The 12778-nt window shown below is 38.5% G+C and overlaps 1 protein-coding gene across 7 annotated transcripts in view; it reads right to left on the reverse strand.

The window, feature by feature from the left end:
* Nucleotides 1-707: 707 nt before the first annotated feature.
* LOC115218378 (E3 ubiquitin-protein ligase MYCBP2) overlaps nucleotides 708-12778 on the reverse strand; it is a 167091-nt gene continuing 155020 nt past the window's right edge. For all 7 annotated transcript variants that reach the window (XM_036508350.1, XM_029788156.2, XM_029788153.2 and 4 more), the window contains 8 exons: nucleotides 10996-11122; nucleotides 10477-10586; nucleotides 9102-9293; nucleotides 7425-7532; nucleotides 6630-6839; nucleotides 5590-5697; nucleotides 4566-4731; nucleotides 708-3901 (listed from right to left, as the gene is read on the reverse strand). In XM_036508350.1, the coding sequence (XP_036364243.1) occupies nucleotides 3786-3901; nucleotides 4566-4731; nucleotides 5590-5697; nucleotides 6630-6839; nucleotides 7425-7532; nucleotides 9102-9293; nucleotides 10477-10586; nucleotides 10996-11122 (1137 nt within the window). In that variant the 3' untranslated portion in view covers nucleotides 708-3785. The remainder of the gene's footprint in view (nucleotides 3902-4565; nucleotides 4732-5589; nucleotides 5698-6629; nucleotides 6840-7424; nucleotides 7533-9101; nucleotides 9294-10476; nucleotides 10587-10995; nucleotides 11123-12778) is intronic.

Here is a 12778-nt window from a genome sequence, read left to right on the forward strand (position 1 = left end):
ATATTTTTTTTTATCTCATTGTTTGTTATTCAGGGTTGAAATTCGAAAAAAAAAAAAAAAAAAACTGAAATATCACATTGTATACGATAATACGATATATATATATATAACCAAATCTATATACATTTAATATATACATATACATATATATATACATAAAATATATATATATATACATACATGCAAACCTAATATACATATTAATACACAAACGAAAGTTGTTGACGAAAAATTTTTTGTTTAAAAAAATTTCAAAGGGAGTAAAAATATAAATACATGAAAAAAAAATGTATGCGTGTGTGTGAATACTTATATATATACATACATATATATCTATATATATATATATAATGTATGTATATATATATATATATATATATATATATATAGCAAGAAAGGTGATAGAGAGGTGGGGTGATAGAGAACAGTGAACAAATGCACTCATGAAATATATTCACATTTCATACATAACAGAAGTATATATTTTTTTTTCAAGTGTAAGTATATATCTCTCTCTCTCTTTCTCTCTCCCTCTCACACACATATTGCAGTAGGTAATTATGTGAGTGTACAACAGTCTATATGCATATATGTGTGTGTGTGTATACATATATATTTATATATATATATGTACTCACACACCCACAAACACATACATTTATAGTAAGTATATTACATAAATTTGTGTGTGAGTGTGATTATTTACCTTTTGTTTTGTTTTGTTTTTTGGTGTGTTTTTTTTTTTTACATTTTGCACTTAACCAATTTTGTGACAGAAGAATAGCCACTATCATTGGAAACAACACCACCAGCACTCAGACACCTCTCACACCAGTGTGTGCCTGTGGGTGCTTCTGTGAGTGTGTGTGTGTGTGTGTATAGTCATATCAAGTTTATAGAGCTTACTTTTACTTTTTTTTTTTTTATCAACTCATCACCCACCAGCTGCAACAGACAAAAACAGAAAGTACAATTCCTACACCACCAAAACTTCACTCCAGCAACCTAGCCTAACCCTGCTTCCCTTTGGAAGGTCTTGAATTCAGAAATGAGGGGCACAAAACAAATCATACACACTTTTTTTCTTTTACCTCAGTTGCTTACACCACACATATATGTAGGTGTATATGTATTGGCGTATGTATATATATATATATATATATTCGTTTGTGTGTGTGTGTGTGTGTGTGTGTGTGTGTGTGTGTGTGTGTGTGTGTGTGTGTGAGTGAGCATCTAATCTCATTTATTTATTTATTATTCAAAAACTTCAGTCTCACGAGGCAGATGGTGTAGCAACCTCCAAACCATCACACACACATCCATGTCCCTCCTCTACTCAAGATTGCTTTCAACCTCTGGTGGTGGGGGTAAACTGACAGCAGATGACCTCCAGGAAGGCTAATGTGAGATACACACACATGCACACACACACACACGCACACACACACACACACATGCGCACAATAATTTCATAATCAAGACTTCAAGTTTTGCCTTTTTTTGATTTTGGTTTTTATTTTTTTTGGTTTTGCTTTCATTTTTAAAACAAGCTGTTTCATATCCCACCATGGGGCTACTGACAACGTCAACCTATAAAGAGGAAGGTCAGAGTGAAGGGTGTGGGGGGGAGATTAAAATAGAAGAAAAAAATGTCTTTCAAATAAATAATGAAGTATTAAAAAAATGTCAATTATACATTTTTCCTCTAACACTTGTAGCCTCTCCCTAAACTCCTCTCAGTTCCCTATCCCTTCTCTCCTTTTAACCCTTTCTCCTCTCCCTAATACCCTGTCCTCTCACTATGCCCCTCTCCCTATTTCTTCCACTGATTAATTTTAAAAAATGTTCAATAAGTTGAAACCCAAATTATGCAGTTTCAGTTAAGCAAGAAAAAAAATGAACAAAACATAAATAACAAAATAAAAATCAGTTCACAGCTGCATCACTGCACACTGCACACTTCAATGACATCGCATTGTTATTATTTTTAATTTTAGCAAAAAAGTCAGCAACGTTCAGGGGAAGGGGCAGTGGTCAGTTGACACCTCCAACCATCCCCCCACAACACCCAAGTATTTGACTGGTATCTTATTTTCATTAACCCTGAAAGGACGAACAGCAAAATTGACTGTAAAGGGATTCGAATGCAGAACATAAAAAAACTAGAATAAGCACCACAAGGTATTATTTTTCTGATGCTCAATCAAATCACCATAGTAACAATAATAATTGTTTCTAACTTAGGTACAAGACCAGCAATTCGATAAGTCAATAGCACCAGCCCCAGTTTTTGACTGGTACTTTATTTTATTGATACTGGAAAGGCAAAGTTGACCCTGGCTGGATTTGAACTCAAAAAGTAAAGAGCCGCAACAAAAACCACTAGGTACTTTTGTTCCAACACTAATGATCCAGCCATCTCGCTGCCTTAATAACAGTAATAATAATAATAATAATAATAATAATAATAATAATAATAATAACAATAATGGTTTGTGATTTTGGCACAAAGCCAGGAATTTTTATGGGAAAGGGTTGGTTGAATCCATCAACCCCAACAACAGTAAATGACTGGTGCTTTATTTTATCAGCCCTGGTGGTGGGGCAAAGTAGTTAGCTCTGGCAGAAATTGAACTGGAGTCAGAACAAATACCTCCCCCCCCCCAATTTTTTTTTCTTTTCTCATCACTCCACAAATTCTCCCGACTCACTAGCATCTAACAACAGTAATATTAATAGCAACAACAATAATAATAATAATATTATTATTAATGATAATAATAATAATTCTTTCAAACTTTGGCACAAGGCCAGCAACTTTAACAGAGGGAGTAAGTTGATTATACTGATCCCAGTGTTCAACTGGTACTTATTTTATCATCCCAGAATGGTTAAAAGGGACAATAGACCTCAGGCAATAAAAGCCAGAAGAAATGCCCCTGAATATTTTGTCCAACGTGTTAACAATTCCGGCAGCTCGTAACCTTAATAACAATAAATAATCTCTATTATAGTCACAAGTGCAGATAATTTAGTGGGGAAGAGGGATATAATTGATCCCAATGGCCTCCCTCACTTAACCTTCTTCTACTTTAGAATTTGCTTGCAGCTTATAAATGAGAAGAATAAACTACAAAAGCTGACTCCGGCAGGAGGATTAGAACTCAAAACCTACAAGAAAGTAACTAAATATAGAAATTGGTTAATTAGTCTCTGCCACTAACAATTGCACCAATCACCTACCAGTAATAATGATGATAATAATAATAATAATAATAAGTCACCATGTCATGCACATATGGTTGTGATGCACGTGCCTGGTGTACCCTTATCAGACGGGTAGTCACAATGGGTATACTGGGCTTCGTATGTTTTACCCCAGTGTCACTTTGATGGCATGCACTGCTCTTTCACTCAATAATAATAATAATAATAATGATTTCTATCATAAGCACAGAACCTGAAACTTTAGGAGGAGGGGACAGTTGAATTTGTAGCCTCAGAAGAATGAAAGACAACAGAGACCTCGACAGGATTTGAACTCAAAAAGTCAAGTGGTGTCACTAAATACCACACTGCAATTTGCCCGGGGCTCTAACAACTGTTTTGATGATGTTATATAGAAAGAGTGTGGCATTGCAATATGAGTGGAGCCGAGTGGAAGGAAAAGAGAGAGGGGGGGATGGAGGGATGATGAGGGAGAGGGGTTATTACACAGCTAAGTTGCACAGAGGTGGTGGTGTTGGGTGGTGGTGTTCGTGTTGTGGCTGGTCAGGTGAAGGTTTTCAAAATGTATGAGCGTTCCGACAGACACCGCAGCCAAGAGCAAATTCTTCCCCTGTTGGCGGATGTTGGACATTTAAAGGACACTCATCTGCCTCCATTGCTTGAGCTTTGGGACCTGCAACGATAGAGAAAAAAGAAAAAGGTCAGGGTAGGAGAAATGGTAGCAAAACACGAGGGTTAGGGGAGTGATGATTTGGGTGGTGGCTGTAGTGGTGGTGAAGGCTACAGCGGTGCTGATTGTAGTAGTAGTGGTGGTTGTAGTGGTGATGGCAGTGGTTGTGGTGGTGATGATACTTGTCGCAACTTCGTCATGCTGTTGCTGATGTTGTTGTTGTTGTTAAGCAACAAGACAGGTAAGGGTGATTAGGTGATGGTCTAGGGCTTAGGGGCAGGAGGCCCCAGACCTTGGAAAAAAAAAACTATGGTCGTCTTGTTGTAGTCGAGGGCTCTTCGTTGACGCCCGACACCACTGGGAGGTGGTGGCCCTCGAAGTCGCTGGAAATGGGGATCTCCAAGTCCAAATTCTTGAACGGCTGCTGTTGCTGATGATTAAAGTGGTTGAGATGATGGTGGATGTGATGATGGTGGTGGTGGTGATAATCATGGTGGTTGTGATGGTTATGGCGGTGGTGGTGATTCTGATAGTGGTAAGAATGATAATGCTGAGACTAATAGCAAATACAAAAATTTAATGAAACATAAAACAATATATGTAGTAGTAGTAAAAATAGTGGTGGTGGCGGTGGTGGTGGTGGTGGTAGTACTGTAGTTTAACCTACCAGCAGGACATCTTGGTAAATCAGCTTTTGGAATGTTGGTAACTCTTTGGAAATCATCGTGACAGGTATTGCAGAAATGAGTCGTTCCAAAACAGAAAAATACAGCAACAGAACAGCAATATCGACATTTGTATTCTAGAAAATCAGTTCCATGTTTCGGACATAGCTGAAAAGAAGGAATAGAGAGATGGGGGGTGAGTGGTAATGGTGGTGGTGGTGGTGGTGGTGGTGGTGAGTGTATAAACAGCAGAATGGGTGGTAGTAATATTTGGTTTCAAATTTTGGCACATGGCCAGCAATTTTAGGGGTGGGGTTAAGTAGATAACATCGACCCCAGTGATCAACCGGTACTTATTTCATCAAATCTGAAAGGATGAAAGGCTAAGTTGACCTCGGCAGAATCTGCACTCAAAACGTAAAGACAGGTGAAATTCTGCTAAGCACTCTACCTGACAGATAGTAGTAATATTGACAGTAATAAATGTAGTGGAAGTGGTGGTGGATGTGGTTGTTGTGTCAGTGGTTGTATAAATAGTAGTAGTGGTGATAGCAATAACAGTGGTATACAGCTAGTGTATAACAGTATATAGTAGGGACATCAGAAAGGTCAGCATCAGTACCTTTCTATAGATTCTCCTCCTTTAAAAGCTGTTTGGTGGATTGATGTTTAGCCCCACCCAGGTCAGCTCTGATGAAACAGGAGTATGGTTTAAGATATTCCAAGCATGGCCATTCTGTCTTTTAATCAAACAGAGCATTCAGAACTAAGAACAGCAGGCTGTGACTTATTTTATGGGTGAGTGAAACAAAGAGGAAGAAGAACAGCATCCATGGCCCTTTTTCAGGGGTATCTGAGAATGAAGGGAGGAAAGAAGTTTTTCTTGAGGAATAATTTAACTGCTAGTGCCAGGAAGTTAAGAAGTTGAGCAACTGCCCAGAGGCTCTATAACTGATTAATTCAACAGCTGTTTTAGTAGAATTTAAGTATAAAACAAGAACAAACATAATTATAAAAAGGACCCACCTGAGCTCTGGACACATCTGAACAGGCCCCACACACCAGTTCTGTGGGGTCGTAGTCATCAACAGCACCAGCTTGTTCATCACAGCGTGCTTCTCCACCATAGTAAGCCTGAGATATAGCAAAAAAAAAAGCCATCAATATTTACATTATATACATCTATAATAATAAATGGCAAGTTTGTGAATTTGTTACACATACATACATGCATGCATATGTGTGTGTGTGTGTGTGTGTGTATTTGCAAGCTTATACGAAGTCAATGTTGTGGATGAGACACTGGAAGCTTAACAATAATAATAATAATAATAATAATAATAATAATTGTGTACAGTGCTCAGGTGCACTACAACTCATCTAAAGTGTATATATAATCAGGTGTAGTTTCGGCGGATTTCGGAAAGCATGAGGGCCTTAAATGATGCAGTGTCATGGCAGTCAACAACTGACGCAGGCAGTTTATTCCATGCTTCAGCAACTCTGAGCGTGAAAAAATGTTTCCGAAAGTCATGGGAGCTGTGTTGTTTTCTGACTTTGTAGGCATGTCCACGTGTGTTGGACACATGGAGATCAAAAAGGTGTTCAGTATTGTTGTTGGTGAGGTGGTTGATAACTTTGTGGGTGTTTACCAAGTCCGTCGCCAGACGCCGGAGCTTAAGTGAATCCATGTCCAGGGAAACAAGGCGCTCAGAATATGGTAGGTGTCTGATGGAGGGTATGCGTTTGGTTATAATAAAAAAACAGACACAGGAAATAAAACTTAGTGAAAACTACCAGCAACTGTAAATGAGAATGGAAAATTACAAATAATATTGTGGTTGAAATAACATACTTAGAAATAAAATCCACACTGGTCTTTGTTTCAGAGACAAGGGACAATAACCAACATGTTTCAGTCTTAGTCTGGCTTCATCAGCATTAACAGTTTTTTGTCTTTTCCCTTTTTCTTTTTCACCTGGTAATCCCAATAACCTTATTGACTAGATCCAGGTAGAGATTAACCAAGGAAACATATATAGAAGAGAAAATGTTATTGGACTTACCTTGCCACATTTATAACATACGTAGTAGGCATAGCGTTCCATAGCAAAGCTGGCTGGATCATTGAAATAACGAGCACCTGGAGTTGTAATAGCTTCAGCTTTGTGTAATCCTTCATATTCGAGCCTCATCAAGGCTTTCCGCCGCACATCTTCATAAAGTTCTCGGATTGGTGCCAGCAGATCTTTCAACACAGGATGGTTGATTGTATCCTATAGTGGAGAGGAAAAGATTCAGTTAAAAGTAAAAATTAAAGCCATAAAGTGGCTGATTGGTAGATTAATGTATTTGGTTGATGGTAAATATCAATACAGGTCAGGTGAAAAATATAGGAGTGACGATAAGTGGCAGCACAGGAAAGGTGGAAATTAGTAGTATAAGCTAGTAGGTAGATAAGAAAATAGGAAGATGATGCGTGAGGTGGGAGAGTGGAGAGGACAAGAAAGAGAGAGAGATGTACAGTGATGGAGAAGAATGTCAGAGGTTTGTAGGGGTGGCTTTAGTGAGTAGCAAATATGAAAGGATGTAGGGACTGATAGCAAATGATATGAGATGAAAAAAATATTTCTTTTTTCCTATATTTGCTGGGATAGGATAGTGTATTTGTCATTGTTGTTTAGCCCCAGGACATCTCGGCCTAACAGAACTTAAGGAATGGAGTACTTGTTGTTTAAACAGTTAGAAGATAGTTATACAGAAAGTAAAAACAACTCCTACTTAACCAGCGAGTGAAGTTACTTTTTTTTCAATGACACAGTTATTGCACTGATCCATGTCTGTCGGACTGAGTTACTTACTTTGCAAATAGGACACAGTGAGAATCCAAATGTGATTCGTGGTCCAACCCACTTTCGGATGAGGACGTTCTTCGTACAGTGCAAGTGGAATACGTGAGCACATTTTAACTGTAATGATAAGAGAATGTAGGAATAAGAGATTAACAGCAACTGAAAAAACATTAAGACAAAAAGAAAACAATATATCAATCATTTAGTGTCTGCTTTCCATGCTGGCATGGGTTAGAAGGTTTAACTGGAACGGATAAGCCAGAGAGCTGCACCAAGTTCCAGTTTGATTTTGCATAGTTTCTGCTGTTGGATGCACTTCTTAACACCAACCACTCCAAGAGTGTAATGGGTGCTTTTTTACATTCCACCAACAAGGGTGCTTTTATGTGCCACCAGCACAGGTGCCACTTATGTGACTGGCATCATCCACGACTATGATCTCACTTGGCTTGATGAGTTTTCTCAAGCACAGCATTATCCCCAGAGGTCTCAGTCACTTGTCATCACCTCCGTGTGGTTAATCAGTTGCTAGAAGTAATTACTAGTTTTCATGATCAATAAATAACCATCAATAAGTGAACAGTTTCAAACATTACTGATTGGATTTTATTCATGACACCAGTACAATAATAGTTTTTTTACCCTTTGCAAACAAACCTATACACAAAGTACAGTTGGATTGCAAGGAGTCTAAAAGAATTATATATGTAATTGATGCAGGGCAATATTTATGTGTATAAAGAATAATCAAAAATTCTAAGTGGAAGATGCCACCTGAAGATGACATAGGAAGAAGGTAGAAGAGTAGATATATATATCTGTATATGTATATCATCACCATGAAACATCATCAATTAACCTCTGCTTTCCATGCTGGTATGGGCTGGACAGTTTGACTGAGGACAGGTAAGCCAGTAGGTTTCACGAGGCTCCAATCTGATCTGGCAAGATTTCTACAGCTGGATGCCCTTCCAAATGCCAACCACTCAGAGAGTGTAGTGGGTGCTTTTTACATGCCACCAGCATGGGAGCCAGTCAGGGGGTACTGGCATCAACCATGTTCAGATGGTGCTTTTTACATGCCACCAGCACAGGGAGCCAGTCAGCAGGCACTAGTATCGACCCACGCTCAAATGGTGCTTATTATGTACTATCAGCATGGGTACCAGTCAGGTAGCACTGGCCTTGACTGCGATGTATATATTTGTTCAAACACTGTTTGGCTATCAGAGACATAAAATCCAATTTGAACTTTCAGCTTTATAAATATATTTTGATATTCTACTTTCTGTATTGGAAAAATTTTTGCTTCTCTCCTTCTTGTCTAATACAAAAGTCTTTGCATTTAAAGTGCTTACATACACACATACAAACTGTTATATAACTATATTTGCTGTAAATTACAGGCAACCATTAATGGCTTTCAGCAAATAACTTTCACTAGATGCAACACCAAAAACCATTTTAATTTACGAAGTGATTGGTTGAAATGGCTGATGCTTCTCTCATCATTTCCTCAATAACCCAACAGATTAAAAATATTGAAAGAGAGAAAAGTAAAAGTTTTTACTGGTTCCAATTAGCTGTTAACAAGGGATATTACAGCCTTGCTTTTTGTTTTAACTTTAAACTTTCGAATGAGCCATATGCAGTTTAAAAAGAGAGAGAGATTTGTAGTTAACTTACCTGCAAAGCTGGAGCAGCAGAAAGGGCCTCAGTAAAACAAATCATACACATATCGTCAGCATCTTGTTTGAGCATCTGTTGATTGGGGGCAGGGCACCGGTTTAAGCAAGGCAGGCAGCTCTCTTCATTCTTTATCCCTCCACAGGTGTGACCACAGGGAAGGGTCTTTGTACAGGCATTGCGACCATGTTCCTACAACAGCAAAATAACACAACCTCTCATTTACATTAATATTTACATTAACAGATAATCTGGCAGAATCGGTGAAGTATCAAACAAAAGGCTTAATAGTGTATCTTCTGGTTCTGTAGATTCAGAATTCAAATTCTGTTGAGGTTGACTTTGCTTTCCATCCTTTTAGAGTCAATGCAATCGATTGACCCACTCACCAAAATTGCTGATCTTGTGCCAAAATTAGAATTATTAACAGATGACCAAAATAGGTTCGACAAACAGCATGTTAGACTGAAGATCTAATATTCCTTCACCCAATTCTGGGTTTCAGCATATTCCTGAAGTTCTTTTCAAGAGCAATGGATTGGAAGAATCATTAGAACACCAAACAAAGTGTCCTATAGTATTCAGTTATATCACACTGTACATTTTGTCTCAAATTCCATTAAGGTCAACTTTGCTTTTCAAGCCTTTCAGGGTTGATAAAACAAAGTACACATCAAACACTAGGGCAGATAATACTGATTAAACCCTTCCTCAGAAAAATTACTGGTCCCGTGAAACAATTGTTAAGCAGTGTTACAACCATTTAGACAACTCAAATTACCACAAGCCATTATCGTTATCATTATAATACATAAACATCATGATTGTCACAACTATTTCAATCAGTAACATGCAAGCCTTTTAGGTAATTATTTTGGGTACTTTTAGTAGTTTAATCAGAAGATTAGAAGGGCAGCATTATGGAACTAATGGACAGTAAGAAAGAAGGCATCTCAAGCTAGAAACCTGGTCTTAATGCTTACAACAAACTAGACACTTCTAAAGGCATCTCAGGGTCAGGTAATAGTGTTGAATTGGGGAACAGATTAAGACTGCCACCCATGAACCTCATGGTGACAATAACGGTTATGATGTGTGAACATCTCTGAATAGGAGAGCTGTTAGAAACCCAGCAAAATAATAGAAACTCCATCAAAAGGATGAGTGAAACTAGTATAAGGTCAATGACTCTCTAGTAATAGTGTGCCGGGACTGGTAGGCAAGCATGTCTGCTTACATATGTACATAGGTACATAGCTACATGCAAATACATGTGCACCTGCAGTCATTTAAATATACAAGCATATGAAAATAGAAATATCAAAAGAGAAAGAACTAATGAATAGAGAGAGATTTCAGAGAAAACTGTAATCACCTGGCATTCAGCATCTGAACAGACATTACCGATGGCAAGGAGGCCGTTATTACTGGATGTTCCACAGAAACGACAAGTTCCAGAACCTGCAGGAGTGGCACCAACTTTTCCTGAAAAAAAAAGTGGAATGGATAGAGTAAAAACACAAAGTGATATGTGGTGTGTCTATAAGAAAAATGGTAACTGACAGCTGTCTTCACACACACACAAGCAAGGGAGAAGGTAACACCAACAACTAAAGAAGGGGGCTCTACTACTTGCTCACTCAACCAGCTAGTTAAAACAGCCAAATCTCTTCCCAGTCAGATTCTACCATCTCATAACAGAACTCACTGGATAAGGTTGTTTAAATTAGATAGAATCTCCACAATAGGGTGGAGTGAAAATAAAAAATTGTGGAAATTGAAAATACAACTACTACTACTCCTACTATAACCACGCCAAATTCCATCATAACGATAAATGTTTCACACATGTATGAATAAATGAGAGAGAGCGAGATTTCTAAATGATATGTACCTTCTCGGAATTCAACCATGGCTTTTAAAGATTTGGAATCAGCCAACAGCATCAGCCAAAACAGCTTCATTCTGCCACAGCCTTCATGCAGGTCAACCTTGATAGCCTCCTCTTCCTCTTTGAACACCTGTACATAATGAACAAAAAAGAAAAAAGATTGCAATCTTAAGTCTTGACACATTGTAAGTAATAAAGATGGATGGGGTGGGAGAATCAGCTGTGATACCCCTAACTTCCTCTCCATCGAAATCAAATCAAATTCACAAATTCGATGACTGGCACCCGTGCCAGTGGAGCACTAAGAGCACCATCGAAGCGTGATTGCTGCCAAAGCAGCTGACTGGCTTCCATGCCAGTGGCACATAAAGAGCACCATTCAAACGTGATCGTTACCAGTGTCGCCTTACTGGCACTTGTGCCAGTGGTATGTGAAAAACATTCAAGCAAGGTCATTGCCAGTGCCGCTGGACTGGCTCCTGTGCAGGTGGCATGTAAAAAACACCACTTGAGTGTGGCTGTTGCCAGTACTGCCTGACTGGCCCTCATGCCAGTGGCAAGTAAAAGCACCCATTAGACTTTTTTTTGTTGTTGCTAAGCAACAAGACGGGTAACAGTGATTAGGTGATGGTCTAGGGCTTAGGGGCAGGAGACCCCAGACCTTGGAAAAAAAACAAAAACTTTGGTTGTCTTGTTGTAGTCGAGGGCTCTTCGTTGACACCCGACACCACTGAGAGGTAGCCCTCAAAGTTGCTGGAAATGGAGATATCCAGGTCCAAATTCTTGAATGGCCCCATTACACTCTCAGAGTGGTTGGCGTTAGGAAGGGCATCCAGCTGTAGAAACTCTGCCAGATCAGATTGGAGCCTGGTGCAGCCATCTGGATTGCCAGTCCTCAGTCAAATCGTCCAACCCATGCTAGCATGGAAAGTGGATGTTAAACAATGATGATGATGATGATTGTTGCATAAAGTTATCACCATCATAAGTAGAATTGTGTTAACAATCATCATCATCATCAAACTTCTGTCACTACAACCACTATCACATTTATCACAAATACATTACCAATATGATGAGATAGTCATGACTGGAATATTTTTTAATCAGAAGCTTGCCAAATCTTGTCTAACTCCAGGTAAAAGCAACATATCCAACCTCCATGCATTTACACAGTTTGCTAGAAATAGTAGCCTAATCTTACTTAAATCACACCCTAACAGTTTAAGATACACTGAACATTGTTAACATACATATACAAAATGAAAGGGTGGTTACAACAGGAATGTCTTTCATCATAGCTCCAGTAAAACAGATTTAACCTTTCATCATCTGTCTGGTAAAACATGTCTTTCCTCTTCCTCTCAGTAAACTTATGCCCAAACCCCAGATCCAAAGTTAATCCTTATGCCTAGTCCTTTCTTTTCAGAATGCCAGCCCTTTGGAAATTCCTAACGACCTACATCTTTACTTGCAAGTTTCCAGAAAAACATTAAGAACATTGATCACAACTGTCTATGAAGGCCTGTGAAAACTTTCGGCGTTGCTTTTTCCTCCAGACCCACCCCAAGTTTAAAAAATAATTAATAAATATAAAAAGAAAAAATACAGTTGGTGATTCCAGCATGGTGGCTGTATATGTTGTTTTTACCTGGAGTTAGACAAGATTTGGCAAACTTTTGATTCAAAAATATTCCAGTCATGACTCTCTCATCATAATGGTGATGTATTTGTGATAAATGTGATAGTGGTTATAGTGACAGAAGTTTGACCAATCAATGAAAGG

This window comes from Octopus sinensis, linkage group LG13, assembly GCF_006345805.1.
Source record: "Octopus sinensis linkage group LG13, ASM634580v1, whole genome shotgun sequence".
NCBI lineage: Eukaryota > Metazoa > Mollusca > Cephalopoda > Octopoda > Octopodidae > Octopus > Octopus sinensis.